Below are 22,192 nucleotides of genomic sequence, written 5' to 3' on the forward strand. Positions count from 1 at the left end.
CTCGACCATCTCATGGTCACTGCCTCCCAGGTTCCCATCCACTTTTGCTTCCCCTTCTAGTTCTTCCCTGTTTGTGAGTAGCAGGTCAAGAAAAGCTTTGCCCCTAGTTGGTTCCTCCAGCACTTGCACCAGGAAATTGTCCCCTACACTATCCAAAAATTTCCTGGATTGCCTGTGCACCGCTGTATTGCTCTCCCAGCAGATATCAGGGTGATTAAAGTCTCCCATGAGAACCAGGGCCTGCGATGGATGGATCACTCAATAACTCTACTGTTCTGTTCATTCCCTGTGAAGCGTCTGGCACTGGCCACTGTCAGAAGACAGGATATTGGTCTAGATGGACCATTGCATGGGCATTCTTACGTTCTTAATTATGGCAACTATTCCCTGCACCTCACACTTTACGGATGCTATTTTCTCTGGTCGTAGAATAACATCAGGGTCACAAATCTGTACTAAATGAATAGAAGCTGTGCCTTCTTTTACTGATTCCAAGGGTATGTCTACACAGCCCTCAGCAGTGAGCTGCCCACCCTGGGTCACTAGACTTGGGCTAACCGGGCTTGTGCTAGCACTCTAAGAATAACTGTTTAGACCAGTGGTTCTCAAACTAGGGCCGCCACTTGTTCAGGGAAAGCCCTTAGTGGGCCGGGCCGGTTTGTTTACCTGCCGTGTCCACAGGTTCGGCCGATCGCGGCTCCCACTGGCCGCGGTTCGCCGCTCCAGGCCAAGGGGGGGTGCGGGAAGTGGCACAGGCTGAGGGATGTGCTGGCCGCCCTTCCTGCAAATCTGCCTCCGGTATGAAAGTCCCTCCAAGAGATCCATACAGGGTCTGCCTCTGAAGCTCCTCATTGGCACAGCTCAGGGGATGCAGCTTAGAAGAACAGGGTGCAGTGGTGGCCCAAAAGGAACTCTAATTGACAGTTGCTGTCCACAGCTTCCCCTGGAGCTAATCTGGACCCCAGGATAGATGGAGTGCGTAGTGCCACTGCCCCACAGTAGGACAATGGGCACTTGTGGGAATTCCTGGGGGTAGGGGTCGGATATATGGCATATATGGACTATACCATTCAGAACCAAGGATTCCGGACTCGAGGTGGGCAAAACTTTCAGAACCAAAAGGAAAGATACTTGGAATTCAGATTTTTTCACCTTCTAGTTAATGACTCATGAAAAATGTGTAAACGTTTTGTGCAACCCCCTCCTTTGTGTCCTGTGCCCCCCTCTGTGCTCAATCCACAGAGTGTGAATCTGTTCAAACTCTCTGCTTGTGAGCCCGGCTCTTTGGTTTGTGCTGTGGAGACTTCCCTGTGTAACTCTGAGGAAGCTCTGATTCAGTGCCTGCACGGCAGTCGTCAACTTTGCACACCAAGAACGGAGTACAGTGGTGGCCCAAGAGTAACTCTAACTTATAGGAGCTGCCCACAACTTCCCAGGGAGTGTATTCATTTAGCGTTTGCATATTCGCCGAGCCAAGCAATAGCATTCCTAGTGGTCAAGTGGAGCTCTCGGAGCCCACTGCTGAATTTGGTTAGCGGGCACTCCTTGACAATGCGTATCATTGTTTGATCTGTGCTGCAGCTGCAGCTTGGATTGTCTCGAAGACCCCAATGGTGCTGGTTGGCTGCACAGAGGCCTCCCTCAGTCCAGAATCGGTAAAGAAGGGCCCACTGTCAAGACGGGGCGGGCGAGTAGTAGGGTCTGTGACGAGGAACTGATTGGTGGCTGGTGTTAAGCATGAATCTGCGTGCCACAGAGACTCCGCTGTCGCATCCTAGCGTGGCAGCCTTGACCACCGTGGGTGTCGTGATGAAAGATGTGTAGCTGGTAGGCTAAAAAGGTCACTGAATAAAGGCAGGCTTGGGTTGGCACGTGCCTTAGTGGGCAGCCCAGAACAGATGAAGAATATAGTGCTCCAGCCACCGCCCCACAGTATATCCCTGTGACAGTGGGCCAAAACCAACGTTGCTTCTGGGCAAAAACCAGTTTGTTTATGAATGATAGGGGCTTCGCCTCAAATACAATTGCAAAAATGACTCATGAGAAAATTGTGTCTCATAGAAATACGTTTCAGGGTAGCAGCCGTGTTAGTCTGTATCCTCAAAAAGAACAGGAGTACTTGTGGCACCTTAGAGACTAACACATTTATTAGAGCATTTAAGGTGCCACAAGTACTCCTGTTCTTATAGAAATATGTGAGACTGGAAAATTTGAAGGGACCCAAAAAGAAACTGGGATTTTTCTTCTTCTTCTTCACTGGAAGTAAATCCTGGCTATCCAAATGTCATGGGGTGGATCCAAAACCTTTGGGAAAACTAAATTCATTTCTATGCACATTTCTGATTTTAGGGAGCATGCCACATTTCAGATTATCTCCCAAATATTCTGAATTTTGCATAATCGGCGTTGGGATACTTGGTGTTTCCCAGCTTTTTTAATGTCCCCATAGAATACACAGTGCTGTACAAGAGACAACAAACAAGGCAGTCGCTGCCCAAAGAGTTGACAAAGATCTCAATCCTCTAGTGGCATCTGTAGCAGGCAACCCCTGGATCTTGACTACACATCCCGTTTCACGGTCAGGGTTTAAGAGACGGATACAGAGAGGACACTGGGAGAGTGGGAAGAAGTAATCACCATAGTAAAATATTTCCCACCCTCATTCTAATTATTCTAAAACATTTTTTTCCAGTTTCTCCCAGCTCTGTTCAGCACTTTCTTCCTCTTTTCTGTGATAGCAACTTCTAGCACTTTCACATATCATACTGTAAGCAAAGGCACCAGCTTCCTCTGATTTGTAGCTCCAGAAGAAAAGCCACAGTCTCTATCCTGAAAACAACAAAAAAGGAACTAAGTTTTCCTCTTAAAGAGAAGACAAGTGTTCGACAGAGATAACCAGAAGGGGCTGGGGTTTATGCAGCTGTTAATTAGCATTTGAAATGAAGGGACTGTGAGCAGTGCAAGATATGCCTATAGCAACCACACCTTTGCAGAAAGCGTTTGACTTGCTTTTACCTCTGCAAGGGAATGTAATGGGTTAATTCAGCAACTGGGCATTAAAGAGCTTGATTTAAAGGAGGAAAAATGACACTCTTCTCCCCTGCTTTGCGGGTTGTAGATGGTTTGCTCTGTCTTGGATCACATGGTCCATTGGCCCCCCTAGTGCAGCAGAAGCACCAGCTGCTGCTACTGCTGCTGATCAGGGTGTCTAAGTCTGTGTGTGTCAAATGCCTTGCAGCCTTAGCCTCCAGTTTAAAGGAGGGAAAGCAGACGATGAGCCCTTGAGTCTATGGGTGGGAGTCTGGGAAACACCCTTTTCTTTCCCCGCATTTCAAACACTAACCATGTCGCTCTGTTGTTGCCTATTTTTCAGGGACTATGGATCCTCGAAAAGAAAATCAGGTAAGAGACCAGATTCTCCATATAATGCATGGCTCTGTAGAGAGATTTTTAAGAACCTTCCATGTACCTCCTGTTGCATGAAATTGTGTGGTGATTTGACTCTTTCCTGCTCAAGATAGTGGGAGACAGAGGCATCAAACAGACTGTGCAGAGAGAAAACTGTCTTTATATTAAACTGCCTTTGAAACAAAAATGACTAGCCCCCTGCTCATTGCACTTATACAGATCTTTCTCCAGTCCAAGAAGGCAGCTGCCTTAAATTGAAGTCCTCTTTCTGATCGATTTGTACCTGTGCATGATCCAAGCGCTGTCAGGTTTCTTTATGGGGGAGTAGAGATACTGTTCTCTTTCAGTTTGAGCCTTATTTTGTGGCCACCTGCCCTGCCAAGTTGCCTCTCCTAAGGGATCCTGCGTTGTGCTTGAAATAGTCTTGCCTTGTGAGTACCTCAGTGTGAGGTACTCTTTGCCCCAAGCTTTGGGGTGTAGACTGGCTCAGCGGCTCTGGTTGGGGTGTCTGTTTTGTATCCTAGCGGCTGTTACCTTTTTGTAATTCCAGTCTGACACTATAAATGACCCGAGGAAGAGCTGGAAAACTTCTTCTTTTTTGCCAACAGAAACTGGTCTAATAAAAGATATTATCTAACCTAATATAAATCCAATCCTCCTTTTTTCTCCCTCCCTTATGACCTGCAGTGATAGCTTTTCCAGACACTCTTTCAAACGTGACCTATGATTATGGGTTACTCAGTTCAATTGCCCTAAACTGGAAGTGGTAGGCCTGGCTTGGAGCTTCTGAGCACCTGCAGGGAGTTCTGCGGGTACTACATTACACTCGATATTTTCAGTGATATATCTCAAACTAGGCACCCCAAATCAATAGCCATTTCTGGAAATGTTGGCCTGGGTGTGGCTCTTTTTCAAGTGGTATTATGGTAGTTCCGAGTTCCCTACCTACCATGCAGATCCCATGGGAGTAAAAAAGGTCACACTCCTCTTGGAGAATGACATTGCTTGGATTGATTGGTCAGTTAAATTATGAATGATTTATGCTGCACTTCTGCAGTAAACTAATACACTAATGGGCTGCTGCCATCTGGCTCTGCTGTCCTATGGATTCACTGATAGTGCTGTGTGAAACTGGCAGCCTGTTGCCTATGCAGGCCTAGAATGGCCGTATTATTTCGAATCCCTGCCAGGGAATTAAGTGATACCTCCATGGTTCCACCGTAACCATGAGGTACTGGCTTGCTGTCATAAATCATAGCATGTGTGTGGCAGTTTTTTATCAAAACTCCACAAAAACTATCTGGGTTATATTGTATCTGAAAACCTCTCCCACTCTAGAATAAAGGCTTATTACATTCAACACCTCTAATGCCCCTTTTAGCAACAATTAACTATCTGATTTAAGTGGGCCAGTCAATTCTCTTAACACCTTAGGAAGTAGGTTAGTAAATGGCATTCTCCCTTTATTGGTAGTCTTGGATTTCCCCCCTCTAGTTAGTGTTAAAATTAGGATTCAAACCTTGCATTCCTAGCTCACCGGCCCATGTCTAGATCATTAGATGATATGTTAAGATACAGACTTTATCTTGTAACTCTGTTCTTTTTCAGGCTTCCATAAAACATAAATGTATATGGCAAAGATTAAGGCACTCCAGGACATGCAGTGGTGTTTTGTTTTTGTTTCTCTCCCTTTCCCAACCCCCCCAAAAGTGACACTCAGGTTAAAATTCCAGGTTTAATTTTTTTTACATCTTCGATTATTAGAACCTATCCAATTTACTCTATTTCCCCCTTTCCATGTGGCTGAGAGCATTGTCCAGACAGCTCTCCCAGAGCCTGCTCTCTTAAGGGGTAAGAGGTCTGGGTGCTCGTGTGATATCAGTTTAATGTACTGCATTTGGACTGATATTGTGCAAATCTGTTAGAACAAACTGGTTTAACTTTCTTGGCATTTGGAATAAATTGGGTTCTTCATATTAAGAACAACAATATGAGGTAAAATGCTCCTGCAAACCCACTCTGACATGTTGACTTAATTATAAATAAACTATGATCACCAGACTCAGTCTGAATATAGTATCCTCAAAATAACGAATAATTAAAAATAACTCGGGGGGGGGGGGGAGGGGGATGGAGGTGTCTTTTGAAGGTTTTGTTTTTTATAGTTTGTCTCAACATTAAATCTCTTTAGGAAGTCAAGGACGTTTTCACTCTCTAACCTTTGTCCCTCACCACCCTAAAACAAATAAACTGGTGAACTGTATTTTCAGAGTTAAATATTATGGAACAGAGACTGAATATTACAACTTGTGACCACTTGAGCTAACACAAGTAACCTCATGAACTGGCTGAAAGATGCACCTAGTGAGAGAACTGTTTAGCTTGCAATTGTATCCTTTCTTAAGGTACACCTTATGACAACATTTGAACAGATAATAGGACAGACAAAAATTGCTTTTATTGCACATGTGGCCGAATTCTTTTTAAGATGACAAAACAGCTTTAAAAACATGCGTTTAAAAAGCAGCTCTTCCAAATAAGTGCAAAAAACCTATATCCCTCCCTCAACATGAAGTAAAAAAATATAAACAGTCCTCCAGCAAAAACTGAACACTAAACAAGTCTTGAGGCATGACTGGATAGTGTGCTGTAAAAAGGCTTTTAGCCATGAATGTTAACTTATGCGCAGTGTGGTCCCGCTGGAATTCTGCAACTGTTGCATTTGGAGCACTAATACAAGTATGGAAGACACAATAGGAATTCTATGAATGCCTTGGAAGACCACTGACTGCCTTCTTATTTTTCAAACATATGCTCATTATTCAGACCCCAGATCAGCCTAGACTTTGGGGGGAGGGAGATTGGATGAGTTCAGAACTGAATGAATGAATGTTTGCCCAACTCTTAAAATTTTCAGACACTGGCTTTGTGGTGTTCTGAACTGACATACAACTTCTTTGCACTGGTACAGGAGAACAAGAAAGTGAGTCTTATGTTGACGCTGTCTGCTTTTTGAGGTGGGGTGTGTGTGTGTGTGTGTCTTTATGTATTATGTAAGCATCTAGGGACCTGTGTCCAAGACCACAACCCCATTGTGCTAGACACTATATAAAGACAGAACAAAAAGCCAGGCCCTGCCCCAAAGAGTCCAATTACATATGCTCCAATCCTGCCATCCGGTCTGCGTGGATGGAATGCCACTGAAGTCATTACGGTTCTGCACCGTTCTGCCTGCATGAATCTGATTGAGAACCCCCTGGTCTGGATCATGCAAACTTCATTGCACTGTGACCCCCTTCTGACAACAAAAATGACTACAGGACCCCCGGAGTGGGGACCGAAGCCTGAGCCTGCCTGAGGCCCCATCTCCCTGGGAGCAGGGATAGGCAAAGCCAAAGCTCGAGCCCCACCGCCCTGGGTGGGGAGGCCAAAATCAAAGCCCCAGGGCTTCAGGCCCAGACGGGGCCTACAACCTGATCCCCATGGCCGGGGCTGAAGCCCTCAGGGTTTGACTTCGACCTCAGGCAGTGGGGCTTGGGCTTCCGCCCTGGGCTCAGATTTTGGCTTTGGCCTCAGGCCCCAGCAAGTCTAAGCCAGTCCTGGTGACCCCATTAAAATGGGGTGGTGACCCACTTTGGGGTCCTGACCCACCGTATGAGAACTGTGGATCCAGACCTAAACTCGTCACCTTTGCTCTTCTTTGGGATTTGCGGCATCTCAGGTGCAATAAGTTGCTTCTGGACTGTTTGGTTGGGAGGAATTAGCTGTCACTAAACTATAGCAGCCTTGAAGGACTGTCCTCAACCAGTGCCTAGGGAGCTCCAATGCAACTTCAAGGAATGGATCAGGTGGGCACATCCCATGTGTTTGGAATGGATGATCCCTATTAGGTCTCACCCAAGGTCCCATGAGGCAGAAGGGGAAGGAATTTCTTTGCACATCCAAATTTCCATATGCCCAAGCATATGAGAAAAGCAGCTGACCTCCATTATCATTCAAACAGGCTCAGGTTCTGTGCAGGTGTCCCGTTCAGCTTTTTTTCTGAATCCAAGTAAGGATCACATTTTAAATCTGTTCCTGGCTAGCTGCACACAGCATTACACACACCAATTTAGGTTAACACATTATCCAAACCCTGCAACTTCCCATGTGTGCACTTTGGAACTGCTTAGGATGAGCCAGTACGCTAAGGGTTAAAGTGATTTAAAGCATTTGTAGGGCACATCCGTTTCCTATGGTGGTGAGTAAGCTAAGAGGAGCTATTCTGTTGTGTGGTTGGCCAAAAGAAATTTGAGATTCCGAGGGTAAGATGGTCCTGCCCTTTTCCTCTTGCTTGCCTCATGCCAGAAGCTGTTATGAGGCTTGGGCAGATCTGACAAAAGCGTCTGGGTCCTGGCATAATCGGCGGCTAGGGGCAAGAGAGAGCTGGCATGAACCCCCAAGTCGTTCCATAATGAAGACTCCATTTGGCCATAAAACTTGGGCAAATTCCCTGAAAGTGTAGTTGGTTAACCTGCTGCTTGCTCAGCAATTAGTCCTAGCTGTCTGGTGTCACACAGTAGGCTTGAACGCAGCCTGTTTTTCTAGGGTTCATTTCTATCACAGTATGATGCTTCAAGATGTCACTTAAGTTAGGGGTGACAAATATTTATGGTTGCATCAGTCATGCAAAGTCGTGTTGTGGTTTGTTTTGTTTGAGGATAAAGCTCACAAGAAAGCAGAGTAAGTTTGTTGGAAGGCAGACTATTTGTTTTTTAAAATCCTTTCTTTAGGATGAGATGGGTGTTGGCTGCAAATATAGCAATTTGCTTATAAATTTGTCTGTCAGTTTCTGATGGTGTTACAATAAGGGCATTGAGACTTTGGACTTATTTCAGTAGAGATAAGCATTTCAAGTGTGAAACTTTAGTAGAATAACTTGCTATATAAACTTTATTCACAATTAGGAAATGAAATAAACAAGTATTTAATGTCCACTCTAGCAATTTAAGACTATCCACATGTAAATAGAACTTCTGATGTGAATTTAAAAAACCCAATTTAAATCATGAGTGTTCTAAATTGCCTTTAATTTTTAATGGTGACAGGTTTCAGAGTGGTTGCCTGGTTAGTCTGTGTCAGCAAAAAGAATGAGGAGTACTTGTGGCACCTTAGAAACTAACAAATTTATTTGAGCATAAGCTTTCGTGGGCTACAGCCCACTTCATTGGATGTCTGCAGTGGAAAATACAGTGGGAAGGTATATACCCACACCCACCGATTACATGAAAAAATGCATGTATCCGATGAAGTGGGTTTTAGCCCACGAAAGCTTATGCTCAAATAAATTTGTTAGTTTCTAAGGTGCCACAAGTACTCCTCATTCTTTTAATTTTTAAATGGTTGTAAGTTAGTCCTGATGTTTATTCACCTGGCTGCAGATGGCTTGAAAACAATAGCTGTGAGCATTTTACCCCAGTTACTTGAAATGAGGTGTCTACTTGAAAAACTAATGAAATCAGTATAACACTTTTTTAATGACTTGTTTGTTTTTTGTGTGTGTGGAATTTCTGATCTAGATTTGTGGATGGAGCCTAAGAACCTTACCGTCACTATTTTCCTCCTCCAAGTGTGTGTGCGCGTACACACACACGCGCGCACACACACACCCTACCACCCTGAGTGGGGAGAGGAGGAAGGAAGCTCAGGACCTCTGCTTGCAGCAGGGTGGTGGGGTGGGGGCTTCTACCCAGTGGAATGGGGGGGGGGTCTCGGGGCTTCAGTCCCACAGGGCATGTCTGCCAGGGTTCAGGGCTGAAACCCCAAGCCCTGTCAGGTGCGCCCCAGCTCTGAAGATTGTCATATGCGGCTTGGCGGGTCAGTAAGTTTGGCCACCCCGGTATACGTGTTCTATGGACTTAATCTAACCTCTGGTGTTTCTCAACTGGCACTTGCTGTTAGTCACGTGCTGACAGTTAAGCACTAGCTCCACTAGAATTGAGTTTCTCTCTAATTTTTTTTAATGAAACTCTCATCTCAGGATAACTTCTTCTTGTTAGGGATAATAGGTATAACTTCCATTCCTCTCTCTCTCACACACCCCTTCTCTGCATCTTCTGTTAATGAAAGGTTTATTTTCTTGACTCCTATTTGAATTGTTCTCTTTGAGGGCTTTGGGTGATGGTATGATGGTAGTAGCAAACATTTCTGTGCTTAATCCTTCATCGCCGTTACAAACCAAAGATCCACAAAGGGACCGAGATGGCTGTGTGTGAGTGAAGTTGTCCTATAGTCCATACATAATAGCTGACACGCAGTAGGGATCGGGGTTTTGTTGCACTGGAACTCCCCTTTTTGCCTCATGTAATGGAAACCTGTTTGTTTAGCGCTGAAGTTGAAAGTCTAGCCCTAGCTTGCTATCCTTGTGATCTTTATCTGGGAATGATTCGTTTGTAGACATGTAATCTCAATATAAACTAGAGTACTTGTGGCACCTTAAACTAACAAATTTATTTGAGCATAAGCTTTCATGGGCTACAGCCCACTTCATCGGATGTACAGAATGGAACATATAGATCTAGATATACAGAGAACATGAAAAGGTGGGAATTGCCCTACCAACTCGAAGAGACTAATTGAGGAAAAAACAAGTACTCCTGTCCTGTTCTTTTTGCGAATATAGACTAACACGGCTGCTACTCTGAAACCTGTCGATATAAACTGATGCCCACCTTCCTTTGTTCTTAAGGGTGCTGCTCCCTTGATAGGATCTTGAACAGGGCTAGCACTTAGGACTATTACGAATAGGATTATCTCCTAGATCGTAGAGGCCTTGGCTACACTCATGGATTCACAGCACTGCCTCGGCAGCGCTGTGAAGCACAAGTGTAGTCGCGCTGCCAGCGCTGTGAGAGCTCTCTCGCAGCGCTGCAAGTACTCCACCTCTCCGAGGGGAATAGCTTGCAGCGCTGCGAGCGAGCGTGCAGCGCTGCAGGCGCTGATTACACTGGCGCTTTACAGCGCTGCACTCGCTGCACTCGGGGGGGGGGGTGTGTGTGTGTGTGTTTTTTCACACCCTTGAGCGCAGCAAGTGCAGCGCTGTGAATTGCCAGTGTAGCTAAGGCCTTAAAGCTGTCCCAGTTAGCCTACACCTATATTGCTGGCCTAACACTTGCTAAATAGCATCTTAGGTTTCTCAAACTTTCAGATGGGGCTCTTTAATTAGAGTGGATGAAACACAGATAATTAAGTCTTCCCTGGGTCTGGGATTTAGTACATTTTAGGTCTTCCCATCAGGATGGTCAGCCCTGCCAGTGAATAACTCTAGACCAGGAATCATCTGCATTTGATTAAGAGGTAGATGTTTCAATTTCCTTTGTAAATGATAGGTTAAAAATTGAGGCTCACGACTAAAATCTGACATGGGAGGAGAAAGGGGGGAGTTAAAGAAGTTGTGTTTTTGTTTTGTTTGTTTGTTTTTGCTTAAAAGCAAAAGTGAAGGCCAAGCCTACACTAGGAAATTAGGTTGGTATAATCCCTTGAGCAATGTGTATGAAAAATCCACTTCCTGAGCGATGCAGTTAAACTGACCTAACCCCCCAGTGTACACGGTGCTAAATCAACAGGAGAATTTTCTTGCCTATATAGCTACCACCTCTTGGAGGTGGAGAATTTATGCCAATGGGAGAAGCTCTTCCATCGGCATAGGTAATCTCTTCCCTGTAGCGCTACAGCTGCAGCATTTGAAGTGTAGACCTGCCTTCTGTTTAGCTCTGCTAGTCAACCTCCTTTCGCTGTCTCACTTCCCCTCCCCTACTTGGGGGTGTGGGGAAACCTCTCCCATTGGAGAGGAGTGTTTTAGGCTAAACAGGTGAACTTGAGAATTGAAACACAAACAGCAAAAATAGAAAATATTTTGTAGGCTGTTGAAATCTGCTTGAGGATGAGTCAGTGTAGCTCTGGCTTTGTGTTTTTAATCTCTCCAAGGCTTCTGCAGTCTGCCATGGATCACTGCACCCTAAATCTAGGGCTGCCCGGGAGGGGCAAGTGGGAAAATTTGCCTCCGGCACCGCAGGGGCCCCCACGAGAATGTCAGTCTCCCTCCCCCTCCCCCCGTCTCTGCCTTCCTCCATCCCTCAGTGCCTCAGCGCACCACATCCAGGAGTGGCCCTAGACAGTGTTGCAGCGGCGTGGCCTAGGCTCCTCGCACTGGGAGCCGCGTAGTAAGGGGCGGGGCTCCAGGCCGAGCGGCAGGAGCTCAGGTCCTGTGGAGCCACACTGCTGCAGTGCTGTCCAGGGCCGCTCCTGGATGCGGTGTGCTGAGGCTGTGGGAGAGGGGGGAGGCAGGAGTAAGCAGCATGGTAAGCCCCTCTGGGCCAGGCACCCCCCCGACTCTTCTCCCCCTCTCCCTCCCCCTCCCCCACCGCCCCAGCCCTGACCCCTAGCTCTGAGCCCAGCCCCTCTGAGCCAGGCACTCCCCTGACTCCCCTCCCCCCCCCCCCCCCCCCCAGCTCTGAGCCCAACCCCTGTGAGCTGGGCACCCCCCCAAACCAGAGCCCAGCTCCCCACCCAGCCCTGGGCAACAGCAGCACCACCCCCGGGCAGAGACAGCCCATTAGCACCAACCATCACCCAGCGACAGCCCATTATGTAATTGCAAATGTATACATACCATTAAAGCATTTAATGTTTTTAAATGTATTTTGTGTATTTTCAAATTATTAAAAATTAATTTTTGAATGTGTTTCACTCGTTATTTTTTCATTTCCAAATGCATGTTACTAGAGTATTGCAGCTTTTTTATGGAAGGGGCCCCCCAAAATTGCTTTGCCCCAGGCCCCCTGAATCCTCTGGGGGCCCTGCCTGAAGCACATGCTCACCTTTGTGTCTCCATAAATCACTTGTGCACAATGACTGCCTGTCTTCCCTATGTTGTGGGAAAAGCAAAGTAGAAAGAGAGATGGTGGGCTGGAATTCATGGGGTGCCATTCGGTCTGGGTCAGTGAGGGTAGATGGACTGCTCAGTCTTGTCAAATGGAATTTCCTAACTTGCGCTTCAATTGTTGATCTGACTTGTTACCGTAATTTTGAATGTGAAGAAATAATTTATCCTAGGATTAGCTCCTGGGCTATGTGTAGCCATTGTAATCACTGTATGGAATTACAAACCAAATCCAGCAGGCGCTGCCAGAATATTTTTGTCCAAGTGTTTCTCTTTATTTTAAAAATAGTGGGGGAGGCAAGGAATTAATGAGAGAAGGGATTTGAAAGTGTGCACAACCAGTGCCAGATAGAACAGCAAGATACAAAAATTAGTTGAGATGAACAATATCTGCCTGGTACTGCAAGATGGTGATTGCCAATGGGACTTGATGGTGCTTGGCCCGTTTGCGCATCTATTGGCATCAAACACAGAGGCTCAGATCTCAACTGGATTTAAGTGCTTAACTTCCATTGAAATCAGCAAGAGTTTCATGCACGCTGTCAGTCCAATACTTCTGAGGGTCTCTGTCTAAGACCTTTGTTAATCACAGAAAAGTTTTTGATCTCGGAGAACCTTTAACAGAATAGGATCCTTCCTAAGCTGGTGAGTTTGTGTGTTCTAAGTTCAACTTGTTCTTCCAGTTTCTGGTGTAGCTGTCCTGGCCAGGGCAGATCCTCTATAGAACAATGCTCAAACATTGTCTTCAGGGCCTTGGTTTCATATCCTGCAGTACAAACTTTCTGAGGAGTACAGTGACTAGAGTGACCAGATAGAAAGTGTGAAAAATCGGGACAGGGGATGGGGGTAATAGGCACCTATATAAGAAAAAGTCCTGAATATCGGGACTGTCCCTATAAAATCGGGACATGTGGTCACGCTAGTGACCCTCCTTCCACAATTTACAGCGAGTGCCCTGCTAAGTCTGAGTTTGCAATGTTGGAGCGTTGTGGCTTTCGGAGGAAGAATTTTGGGCAGGCTATTTGGTCTTGGTGCACGCTGTGTGTGATTTGCATTACTACTGTTCAGTGGAGATGTGGATCTACTTAAGCAAACTGACACATTCAGAGTCCTGTCTGCAGTAATTCGGTGCACGGAAACTGATCCTTCTTATATACCAGATTTTAAACTACTTGGTTAAATGAGATGTTTTGGCCATCTGCCTGAGGCTACTGAAAACATAGGCACTGCTTGGATCTCTTTTATTTCATGCCACTTCAGATTGCTCCTGACAGTCTGGCCTGCTGAATATACAGGATCACTGTCTTCTCCTGGGTGGCCCTTATTTCATGGGTTTTTCCACTTCACTATGGGAGGAGTTGGGGACTAAGACAAGGTAAATGTCTGTCCCCATTGACTGAACTGTGCACAGTAAAGAGAACAATTCTAGGCAACCAAGTTTTTTCTGCAGCTAGTCCTTCTACTGTATGAGGAGTGAAAAGGTGGGTGTGGAGTGGGAGAGGTTCACGGAGTGGGATGGAGGAATCATGGAGCACAGACTTGGGACTTGGATACCAATGAGACAGACACTGTTGTAGAGCGCCTCAAACTCCATGGATCTGTTGCAAAAGGAAGCTTTCAACTTCATGACAACTTGTCCATGGCGCTCCCTTAGGAATCCTATATAAACTAGTGGAGACCACAGTAGCAAGTTCTTATGTTCTTATAACAAATTCTTACATGGTATCTTGAGTACCTTCCTGCTGACCATCGAGAGATGTGACTAATGTCTGTACGCACTATCGTTGTAGTCATGTCGGTCCCAGGATATTAGAGAGACAAGGTGTGTGAGGTAATAACTTTTATTGGACTAACTTCTGTTGGTGGGAGAGATGAGCTTTTGAGCCACACAGAGCTCTTGGGCATGGGACTAACATCTTGTTTCTCTGATCCTCTCCCCATGGGGAGAATTCGTGTGAGTGGGATGGGATTTTTTTTTTGTCTGCACTGTTCTGTGTGTATTGAAGTGTGCCAGACATTTGGAGCAGAAAGTGCCGAGGCTCATGATGGCTCTTCATTCCTGTGGAAGTTTGTTCCAGAGTCTTGGAAAGTTCTGCGTCCTGCACAGATGAGTTTTATCCTGCATGGTGGAAAGTTCCATTGCACCAGAAGAGCAGAATTCTCGACCACGGACTCAATCTTGGAGCTTTAGATTTTTCTTCAGGTCTCCTGGGCCCAAGCCACTGGGGGTACATCTGCACAGCCAGTAGCAGTAAGCCTCCCAGCCTGGGTTGGCAGACTTGGGGTTGCGCTATTGCACTAAAAATAGTTCTGAAGTCCACCTCTCTCGAGATGCAATGTCTGTGCAGTACCACGACTCTGAGTCTGTTGACCCTGGGCTGGGATGCTCCCCGCTGTGGGCTATGTAGACATGCCCCCAGTTCCTTTAGGATAAGGACTAAAACCTTGATCTTGACTCTCTTCTCTCTACGTTGACTTCCCATAGACGAGGGCAGGTTTGCTGTGCTTGCAGTTGCCCACGTTACCGAGAAGTACTATATCCTTCTGTACTAGCTGGAATTTCCTAAGAGCTGATATACATGCGAGCATAAAGCTTTCTTTGCTTTAGTCCAGATGGGAAGTGTCAAAGGTGTATATGCAACAGAGATTGGGTCGTTGTCTGCCAGGTTAGATAAGAGTCTTATCGCAGCCTTAGACAGCATTGCTAATGAGAAATCCAGGCACGCTCTCAAACTGCAGACGGATTGACTAGCTGTTGGAAGGACACACCCACTGAAGGAGACTGCACTGTGGCTGTGAAATTCTTCATAGCGCTTTCCTTGCCCACCAGCATCACCTCTGTCTAGCTCCGATTCAATCTGCTGCTCATTCATGAGTTGATCTCCCCCAAACACGGGTTCATCTGGGTTGTGTCTAAGGTGAAGGACAGGTAAAGCTGTGTGTCATCTGCCTATTGCTGGCGTTTGAGGTCCTTGTCCGCTTACCAGTTCAACTAATGGCTCTATATAGATGCTGAATAGGACCAAAGAGAATTGATCCTTGTGGAACTTCACAAGTTGGGGGGTGAGGGAGGTGTAGTGGCACAGGTGTAGCTTCCCATTGCTACTCTTTGGGTATATTCCCTCCAGGAAGGATCATTTTCATGGTCTCTCTTGAGTCCATTCCCCTGGGCCCCTGCCTCATGTGAGATGGCAATGTCTCATGCTCATCCGTCTCAAATGCTGCAGGAGGAGCATGGATGACTGTCCTCTATCCACTGACAACAAGAGCTCACCTATCAGTGGCCCTAAAGCTGTTCTTACCCCATGACCTAGCCTGAATCCAGACTGTGCTGGGTCTGAGCTGGGAGAGTGTAAAGTGTGGCTGTTCATTCTAGGGGCAGTGGAAAATAAGGTTGGCTTGTCTGTCTATGGATATGTCGACACTACCAAAAAAGCCCGCTCCAGTGAGTGTCCAGGTCGACTGACACAGGCTTGCGCTATGAGGCTCAAAGTAGCCGGGTAGATGTTTGGGCTTAGCCTGGAGCCTGGGCTCTGAGACCCACCTCCTCCCACACTGGGTTTCAGAGCCAAAGCTCAGGGCCAAACATCTACGCTGCTATTTTTAGCCCTGTAGCAGGAGCCCAAGTCAGTTGAACTGGGTTCTGAGACTCCCTTCCATGGGTCACTGTCTTTGCAGTGTAGACACCCTTAGTGTTTGCACCTTTTCATAATGCTAGGATTACTGCCCCCAATTGGAACACTGGCCCTTGTACGCCATCTTTCTGCAGTTTTCAATATCTAGCTCTCCAGAGGGAGACCTAAAAACCTCTCCAAATACACCTGCTCTGTTGTGCAAAGCTGGAGAGCTGGCATTGCCTTCTCATCCATGACAAGTAATGGGCATTTGCCCAGACTAATATTTCCTCTTAGCTTGCATAGCTGTAAATGTTACTGATGGCCATAAAGTTATCCAGATTCTCTTTTTAAAAATTGGGGTCACCACTTGGACCCTAAAATGGCAACATTATCAATGCCCTTGAATATGAACCCCCACTAGCATAATACGTCAACCATATGGCAAGTGGAGCCCCCACACTCACTGTTGTCAGACAGCTACTTGTGATTTAAGGTGCTCAGACAAAAACAAAATAATCCTGCCGATTTTCCATTTTCTCAAATTGGATTAGGATGCCCTCGTTAGGATTACACACAAAGTGCATAATGCAAATCAAGCGTAAAAGCAAATGTTTAGGTCTTAATTTCCTTTAATGTGCAGCTTGGTTTCTCAGTAAAGACAGTAACTGAACATGGTCACTAAAATACAGCTGTTAAACTAGGGCGGTGCTTCCCTTTCTACCGTATGTAGAGCACATGATCTGCTCTTGCTCTGTCTTCATTTAGACTCTCTGGTAGGGATTTTTTTTTTTTTTTTTTTTGGTTGCGGGTTTCTCCCTTGTAAGAGTTTGCTACACAGATGAATTTCCGAGGCACGCTTTGGTCATGTGAAAGCCAGATGTGAATATTTTCCAAGTGGTTTGTGTGTGGGTCTAATATATGCGAGGCAGTTCAGTTTACGTGGCAAGTGGAAGTTATTTGAAACTGGTCTGCAATCCGATGTGGGGGTGGGGTTGAACCAGTGTTTTACAGAATAGCAGGCTACTGTTTGAGGAGGACAGATGCGCTCTTGGCTGGACAATACAAATAATCCTATTTGTTGGGAGTTCTGGTCTCGCTTCTTGCAACAAAATCTATATTGTATTTTAAGAACAAAAGACAGTCGCAGATCGGAGTAACAAATGATCCCAGCACAGGCTATTTGAGACAAGGCTAAACTCAGTAAATAAGATCAAAATGAAGCATCCTGTAATGAGTAATGTAAAATACTCCTTTGACCAAGGTTTGCCTGCTGAAACATCAGCAAGATTTACTCACATTTTGAATTGAGACATTGATTAGTGATATGGCATGTCAGTTAGTTAGTGTTCAGAGTCTGAGTATTGGCATAGGACTACGGGGTTCTGTTCTTCAGTAGATTACAGCTGGAAGGCTAGAATAGCCATCAGTAGGCCTTTCCTTTATTTAAATGTGGTTGGATTTTTTGCGGGGGAGGGGGGGTGTTGGATCCTGTCCCTTTTTTTGTTTGGGGAGGGGCATATGTGCTTTAAACCACGGTATTCCCCCCCCACATCCCTTTTTTAAATTTTATATATTTATACTGGGATACTAGACTCTTTATGGAAGGGGGGGAAAAAAAAAACAGGACGCAAGAGAATTCTGAAACCCTACAAAACAAAAGCATATGGCTATGTCTACACAGCAGCTGGGAAGTGTCATTCCAGCTTGGGTAGACGTACGTGCACCAGCCCATTCAAACTGGAATCTAAAAATAGCAGCTTCAGGGTAGTAGGGGGGGCAGCAGCCTGGCCATGCCGCTTTTTTAGGTATTGGCTCTGGTGGAGTTTGCGTGTGCTGTGTAGATCTGCCTTTAGTCTCTCACCTGCTGGAAGTTGAATGCCCCATTTTAAAGAAGCTCTCTAAAAACATACACTAAGGATGGCTTTTAAACACTTGCGTTGCCATTGTATGCGCAGCAGAAGCGACTAAATGCAATGCATTGGCTCTACCACATAGCACGGAAAATTCATTTGTCACCCTAATGGAAGATGGTGTATTTAAAAAAGAAAAGACACATTTATTTGTGCTGTAGTAGCAGGAGCTCCAGCTGGGGACCAGGACACTGCAAACACTGAACAAAGATGGTAGAAAACTTGTCTGGTGTAGATCTCTGCTCAAAAAAATGAGATCTCATTGGTTAATGTGATATAAATGGTGTAATTAGTTTGGTCAACATGGTGTGTTTTTTGGTTTTAAACCCCTACATTCCTAGCTTTTCTCCTGCCTTCCCCCGCCATCTCTCAAGTAGAGTACAACCCTAATGACACTTGACTAAGAGTAAAACTAGGGTTACCATATTTCAGCAAGCAAAAAAGAGGATGGGAGGAGCCCCGCCCCCGTCCTGCCCTAGCCCCGTCCCTGCCCCTCCCACTTTCCGCCCCCCTCAGAGCCCCCAACCCTCCCCCCCGTTCCTTGTCCCCTGACTACCCCCTCCTGGGACCCCTGCTCCTAACTGCCCTCCAGAACCCCACCCCCTACCTGTACCCTGACTGCCCAAAACCTTATCCACACACCCCCCAGAAAGCCCTCCCGGAACCCCCCCCCCCCCAGTCTCTTGACTGCTCCCTCCAAAACCTCCCTGCCCCTTCTCCGACCCCCTGGCCCCCTTCTTGTTGGCCTTCGCTTAACGTCTCTGTGAGCCGTTCGTCCCGGCAGGCTGGCTGGCAGGGGAGGAGGAGCAGGGGAGGAGCGCCAGACTGTCGGTGCGAACCGCCGGAGGCGATCTGCGAATGGAGGGAGGGAGGGAGTGAGCTCTGCTGCAGGGGAGGCGGAGGACGTGCTCTCTCTGGCTGTCGGAGCCCCATGTAAGTGACACCATCCGGCCGGCTGCCCTGTTAGCCGCGCGCGCTCTGCATGGGCGGGGGGGGGAGGAGTCTGGACATTTACAAATTCCCCCCGGACGCTATTTTTAGCTCAAAAAGCCGGACATGTCCGGGGGAATCCGGACAAATGGTAACCCTAGTAAAACTCCCAAACCCATAGTGTTCAAGTAGATTCAAAATCCGATTAAATCTTTTGTTGTTGTTGCTTGTCCTTAGTCCCCCTGTCTTGACATTATATAGACCTGGGTTTCAGTCCCTGCAAGAGTCCGCCTTAGTGCCCATGTAACAGGGCTTCTATAACACTTCATGATCAGCTTTGAGACAAACAATTGCTGAAAATATGGACACCAGGGTGAAGCTGGCCTTGAGGTTAGACGTTATAACGGAAAGTGGGTATACCAAGTCCAACCTGAGTAGAAATGGGCCTGAGCTACGAAGTTCAGATTCTTAACAGTTCTCTCCTGACCTTGATTTTTCTTTTCTCCCTGCTGTGAGTGTCTAATGTAATAGTTTCCTGAAAATTTAGTCCATCTTAATAGCTTTGGTCAGTTCTTGCTGACTTCTTTTGTTCCTCTAGTGGTATCTGATAACACACTTCTCTATTGTAAAAAGAGGTGACCAAGCTGAAGGAGTGGCCAGGTCTGGATCAGTTGCCGGCCTATTAAGGATCCTTGCCAGCTGCTAGACCACCAGTGAAGCTTCCCTGGCTCAAGTGGTGCATAACATTCATGGCCTGTGTACAACCTTATTCTGCAGGGCGGTTTTTGAGTCATTTTTTGGCTTATCAACATATTTCCACAAACTAACAATGATGGGGGTGTGTGTAGGAGGGATGCTGGGAATGTACGTGGTATTGGAATGAATGGATGTACTTGCAGCTGGGATATTGTTGCCCCATGGTCTGATCATCTATTATTGATCTGAAGTCCAGTAATTTCTCATCCCTGATTTCAATGGGGAGCAGGTTTAGGCCCCCTTAGAACACACCATTTGCTAGGAACTGGTGGAGAGCTTGGCCCCTCTCCATTTTCAAATGCCAGCACTTGCCCTTAAGTGTGCTTGTACGTACTTACTCAACGGGGGATACTCATGTTCGTTCTTCCCCTGCCTGGCTTTGGGTGTGCAACTTGCCAATGGCAAGTTGCCCCTAATATTCCCTGCTGGTGTTTTTGGGGGGCAGGGCTTAATGATGGGCACTTCTAGTCTATTAATTTTGCATGTGCAGAGGTCTTTAACCTCCAGTGACATGTAGGGGATTTACCTTTTCGGCTCCAGTGTCAAAAGGACAATAGCCCCTTTAATGTGAAGATCTCTGGCAATCGGACTCTTGTTGAAATGCAGTACAGGAAAATTCTAGTGATGGTATGCTGCACATTGAGAACTGCTGTTCATGCTGGCAGCAGCAGCAGCAGTAACAACAAAGAAACCCTGGAACAGCTAATGATGAGCAGGAAAAGGAGTGCAAATGAGTTTCCTTATTCCACCTGTTGCTTTCTGTGTAGTACTTCGGTGGATTGACTCTCAAAATGCACCCTGAGATTACTCCTGTCTTCCTCATCTTTTATCCCTGCCGATGGTTGTCTGACATGGCTGCTATCCATCCAGCAACAGATGATTGGTTGGGGCTCCTCTTTGGAGATTTTAGGTGCTGCTTCAAAGAGACCTTGCTGTGTGAGATGCTCTCAACCTCAGCTTTGTTCCGGGAAAGGGAGACCAGACGTTGCACCATCTTCCTTTGAATTGGCATTCTTTGTAGTTCAGCTGAAAGATCATGCATGAGATGGGAGACTCCCTCCAGGAGCGCTGGGTCGTCTAATGGTGGCCTTATGTTTCCTCCAGAGCAAGCAAAATCCTTTGCCTTCCACTGTGTGCCAAACAAGGGAGAAGTCTCCAGATTAGGTTGTAAGGTCTTTGGGGGATGGCTTGTCTCTCTTTTTAAATCTATCTGGACAGCGCCTAGTTGCTAGTGCAACATGTCCCTGGTCCACAACTAGGGCTCCTAGATGCTACTGCAATACAAACAGGAACAAGCAATGATGGGAACGATCAGGTCTGTCTCTAAGCCCTGCAATTAGGCCCCTCTCTAATGCTTCAGATATTCTCTGGCTTTTGCAAAAAGCCATGTGAATGTAGCATTCATTTCTTTGACTACACCTGGCAAGACCGAGCTAACAGACTAGCTCTATTGAAATGAGAAAGGTGGGGCTGTATACACCTCTACCTCGATATAACCCCACCCGACATAACACAAATTTGGAGAGAACGCGGTAAAGCGGCGCTCTAGGGGGGCGGGGCTGCTTGCTCTGGCAGATCAAATCAAGTTCGATATAACGCGGTTTCACCTATAACGCGGTAAGATATATTTTTTTGGCTCCCGGGGACAGCGTTCTATCAAGGTAGAGGTGTATTGTAAGCTTGGTGTCACAACCCAGGAGTCACAGCCCACTTCTCCATCACCACCACCAGTCGGAGGAACACCAGAAAAGCCTGTCTTAAAGGCATCAAGAAGGCTTCTTGGTGAACTCGCAATAAAATCTGCTTCTGTCTTTCAATCTGCCATGGCAACTAGTTTAATTAAATCTTATAAAGTATCTTCTCTCTCCTCCCCCCCACTCCTTTTACAGTCTCCACCTGAGAAGGCAGAGCTGACCTGTCTGTAGACCAAGGCAGCAATTTGAATCGGACTGGGGGTCAGCAGCTGTTTCCAGCAGAGACGTGCCTCTCCTGTTTCACTGCTGGTTCTGTGAAATTCATCCCTGAACTGAAGGGGAGCCTTTCCTAATGCTACTCACAAGCCACTCTGCTCCATTGCTTTGTTCTTAAGGAAACCATCTCCGTTATTTTTTATTTTTTAAAGGCCTGACCCCATTTGAAATTGCAGTAAAAATCCCAAGGAACTGGATGAGAACAGGATCAGGCCCCAAATATATTAGGAGTGGCTTGCATTAGTAGGCAACTTTAACTTCGCTTCCAAATGATGGTTCTCTAAGTCATTGGTGCCTAACTGGCTTTTCAGCAACGTAATGGAGGGGAAGCAGAGGGAAGGAAGTTAGGGGGTTGTTCATTTACCATTACCAGTCTCATTTGAAATTGACACCAAGCCCGGTGCAGAATTCCAGTAAAACTCTGCCCTAAAGGGAAACCCTGGGCTGTTTGTTATGGCTTTTGTTTTGCTGGCACAGTTGCAGAACTTTCCAGCCTCTGCCCTCCTCCCCCCAAACACTCTCCTTGTGAGGCTGCATGCATCACTGCGGTCTTGGGTATTTTTGTTATTTGTTGGGGGAGGTTTAGAAGCTGGGAGCAATTAGAGCCTTCAGCGTCTTGGAATTAAAAAAAAAAAAAAGAAAAAATCCCCAAGAAGGCAGTTTAATGTTAAGCAGATGTGT

The 22,192-nt window shown here is 46.3% G+C and overlaps 1 protein-coding gene across 10 annotated transcripts in view; it reads left to right on the forward strand.

The window, feature by feature from the left end:
* SH3PXD2A (SH3 and PX domains 2A) overlaps nt 1-22,192 on the forward strand; it is a 387,168-nt gene that overhangs the window by 245,316 nt on the left and 119,660 nt on the right. For 9 of the 10 annotated variants that reach the window (XM_042855199.2, XM_065552551.1, XM_065552549.1 and 6 more), the window contains one exon: nt 3,374-3,402. In XM_042855199.2, coding sequence (XP_042711133.2) covers nt 3,374-3,402 — 29 coding nt within the window. Of the gene's footprint in view, nt 1-3,020; nt 3,403-22,192 lie in introns of those variants that run through there. The other variant, XM_065552552.1, reaches the window with a different exon arrangement.

This window comes from Chrysemys picta, chromosome 7, assembly GCF_011386835.1.
Source record: "Chrysemys picta bellii isolate R12L10 chromosome 7, ASM1138683v2, whole genome shotgun sequence".
NCBI classification, from domain to species: Eukaryota; Metazoa; Chordata; order Testudines; family Emydidae; genus Chrysemys; species Chrysemys picta.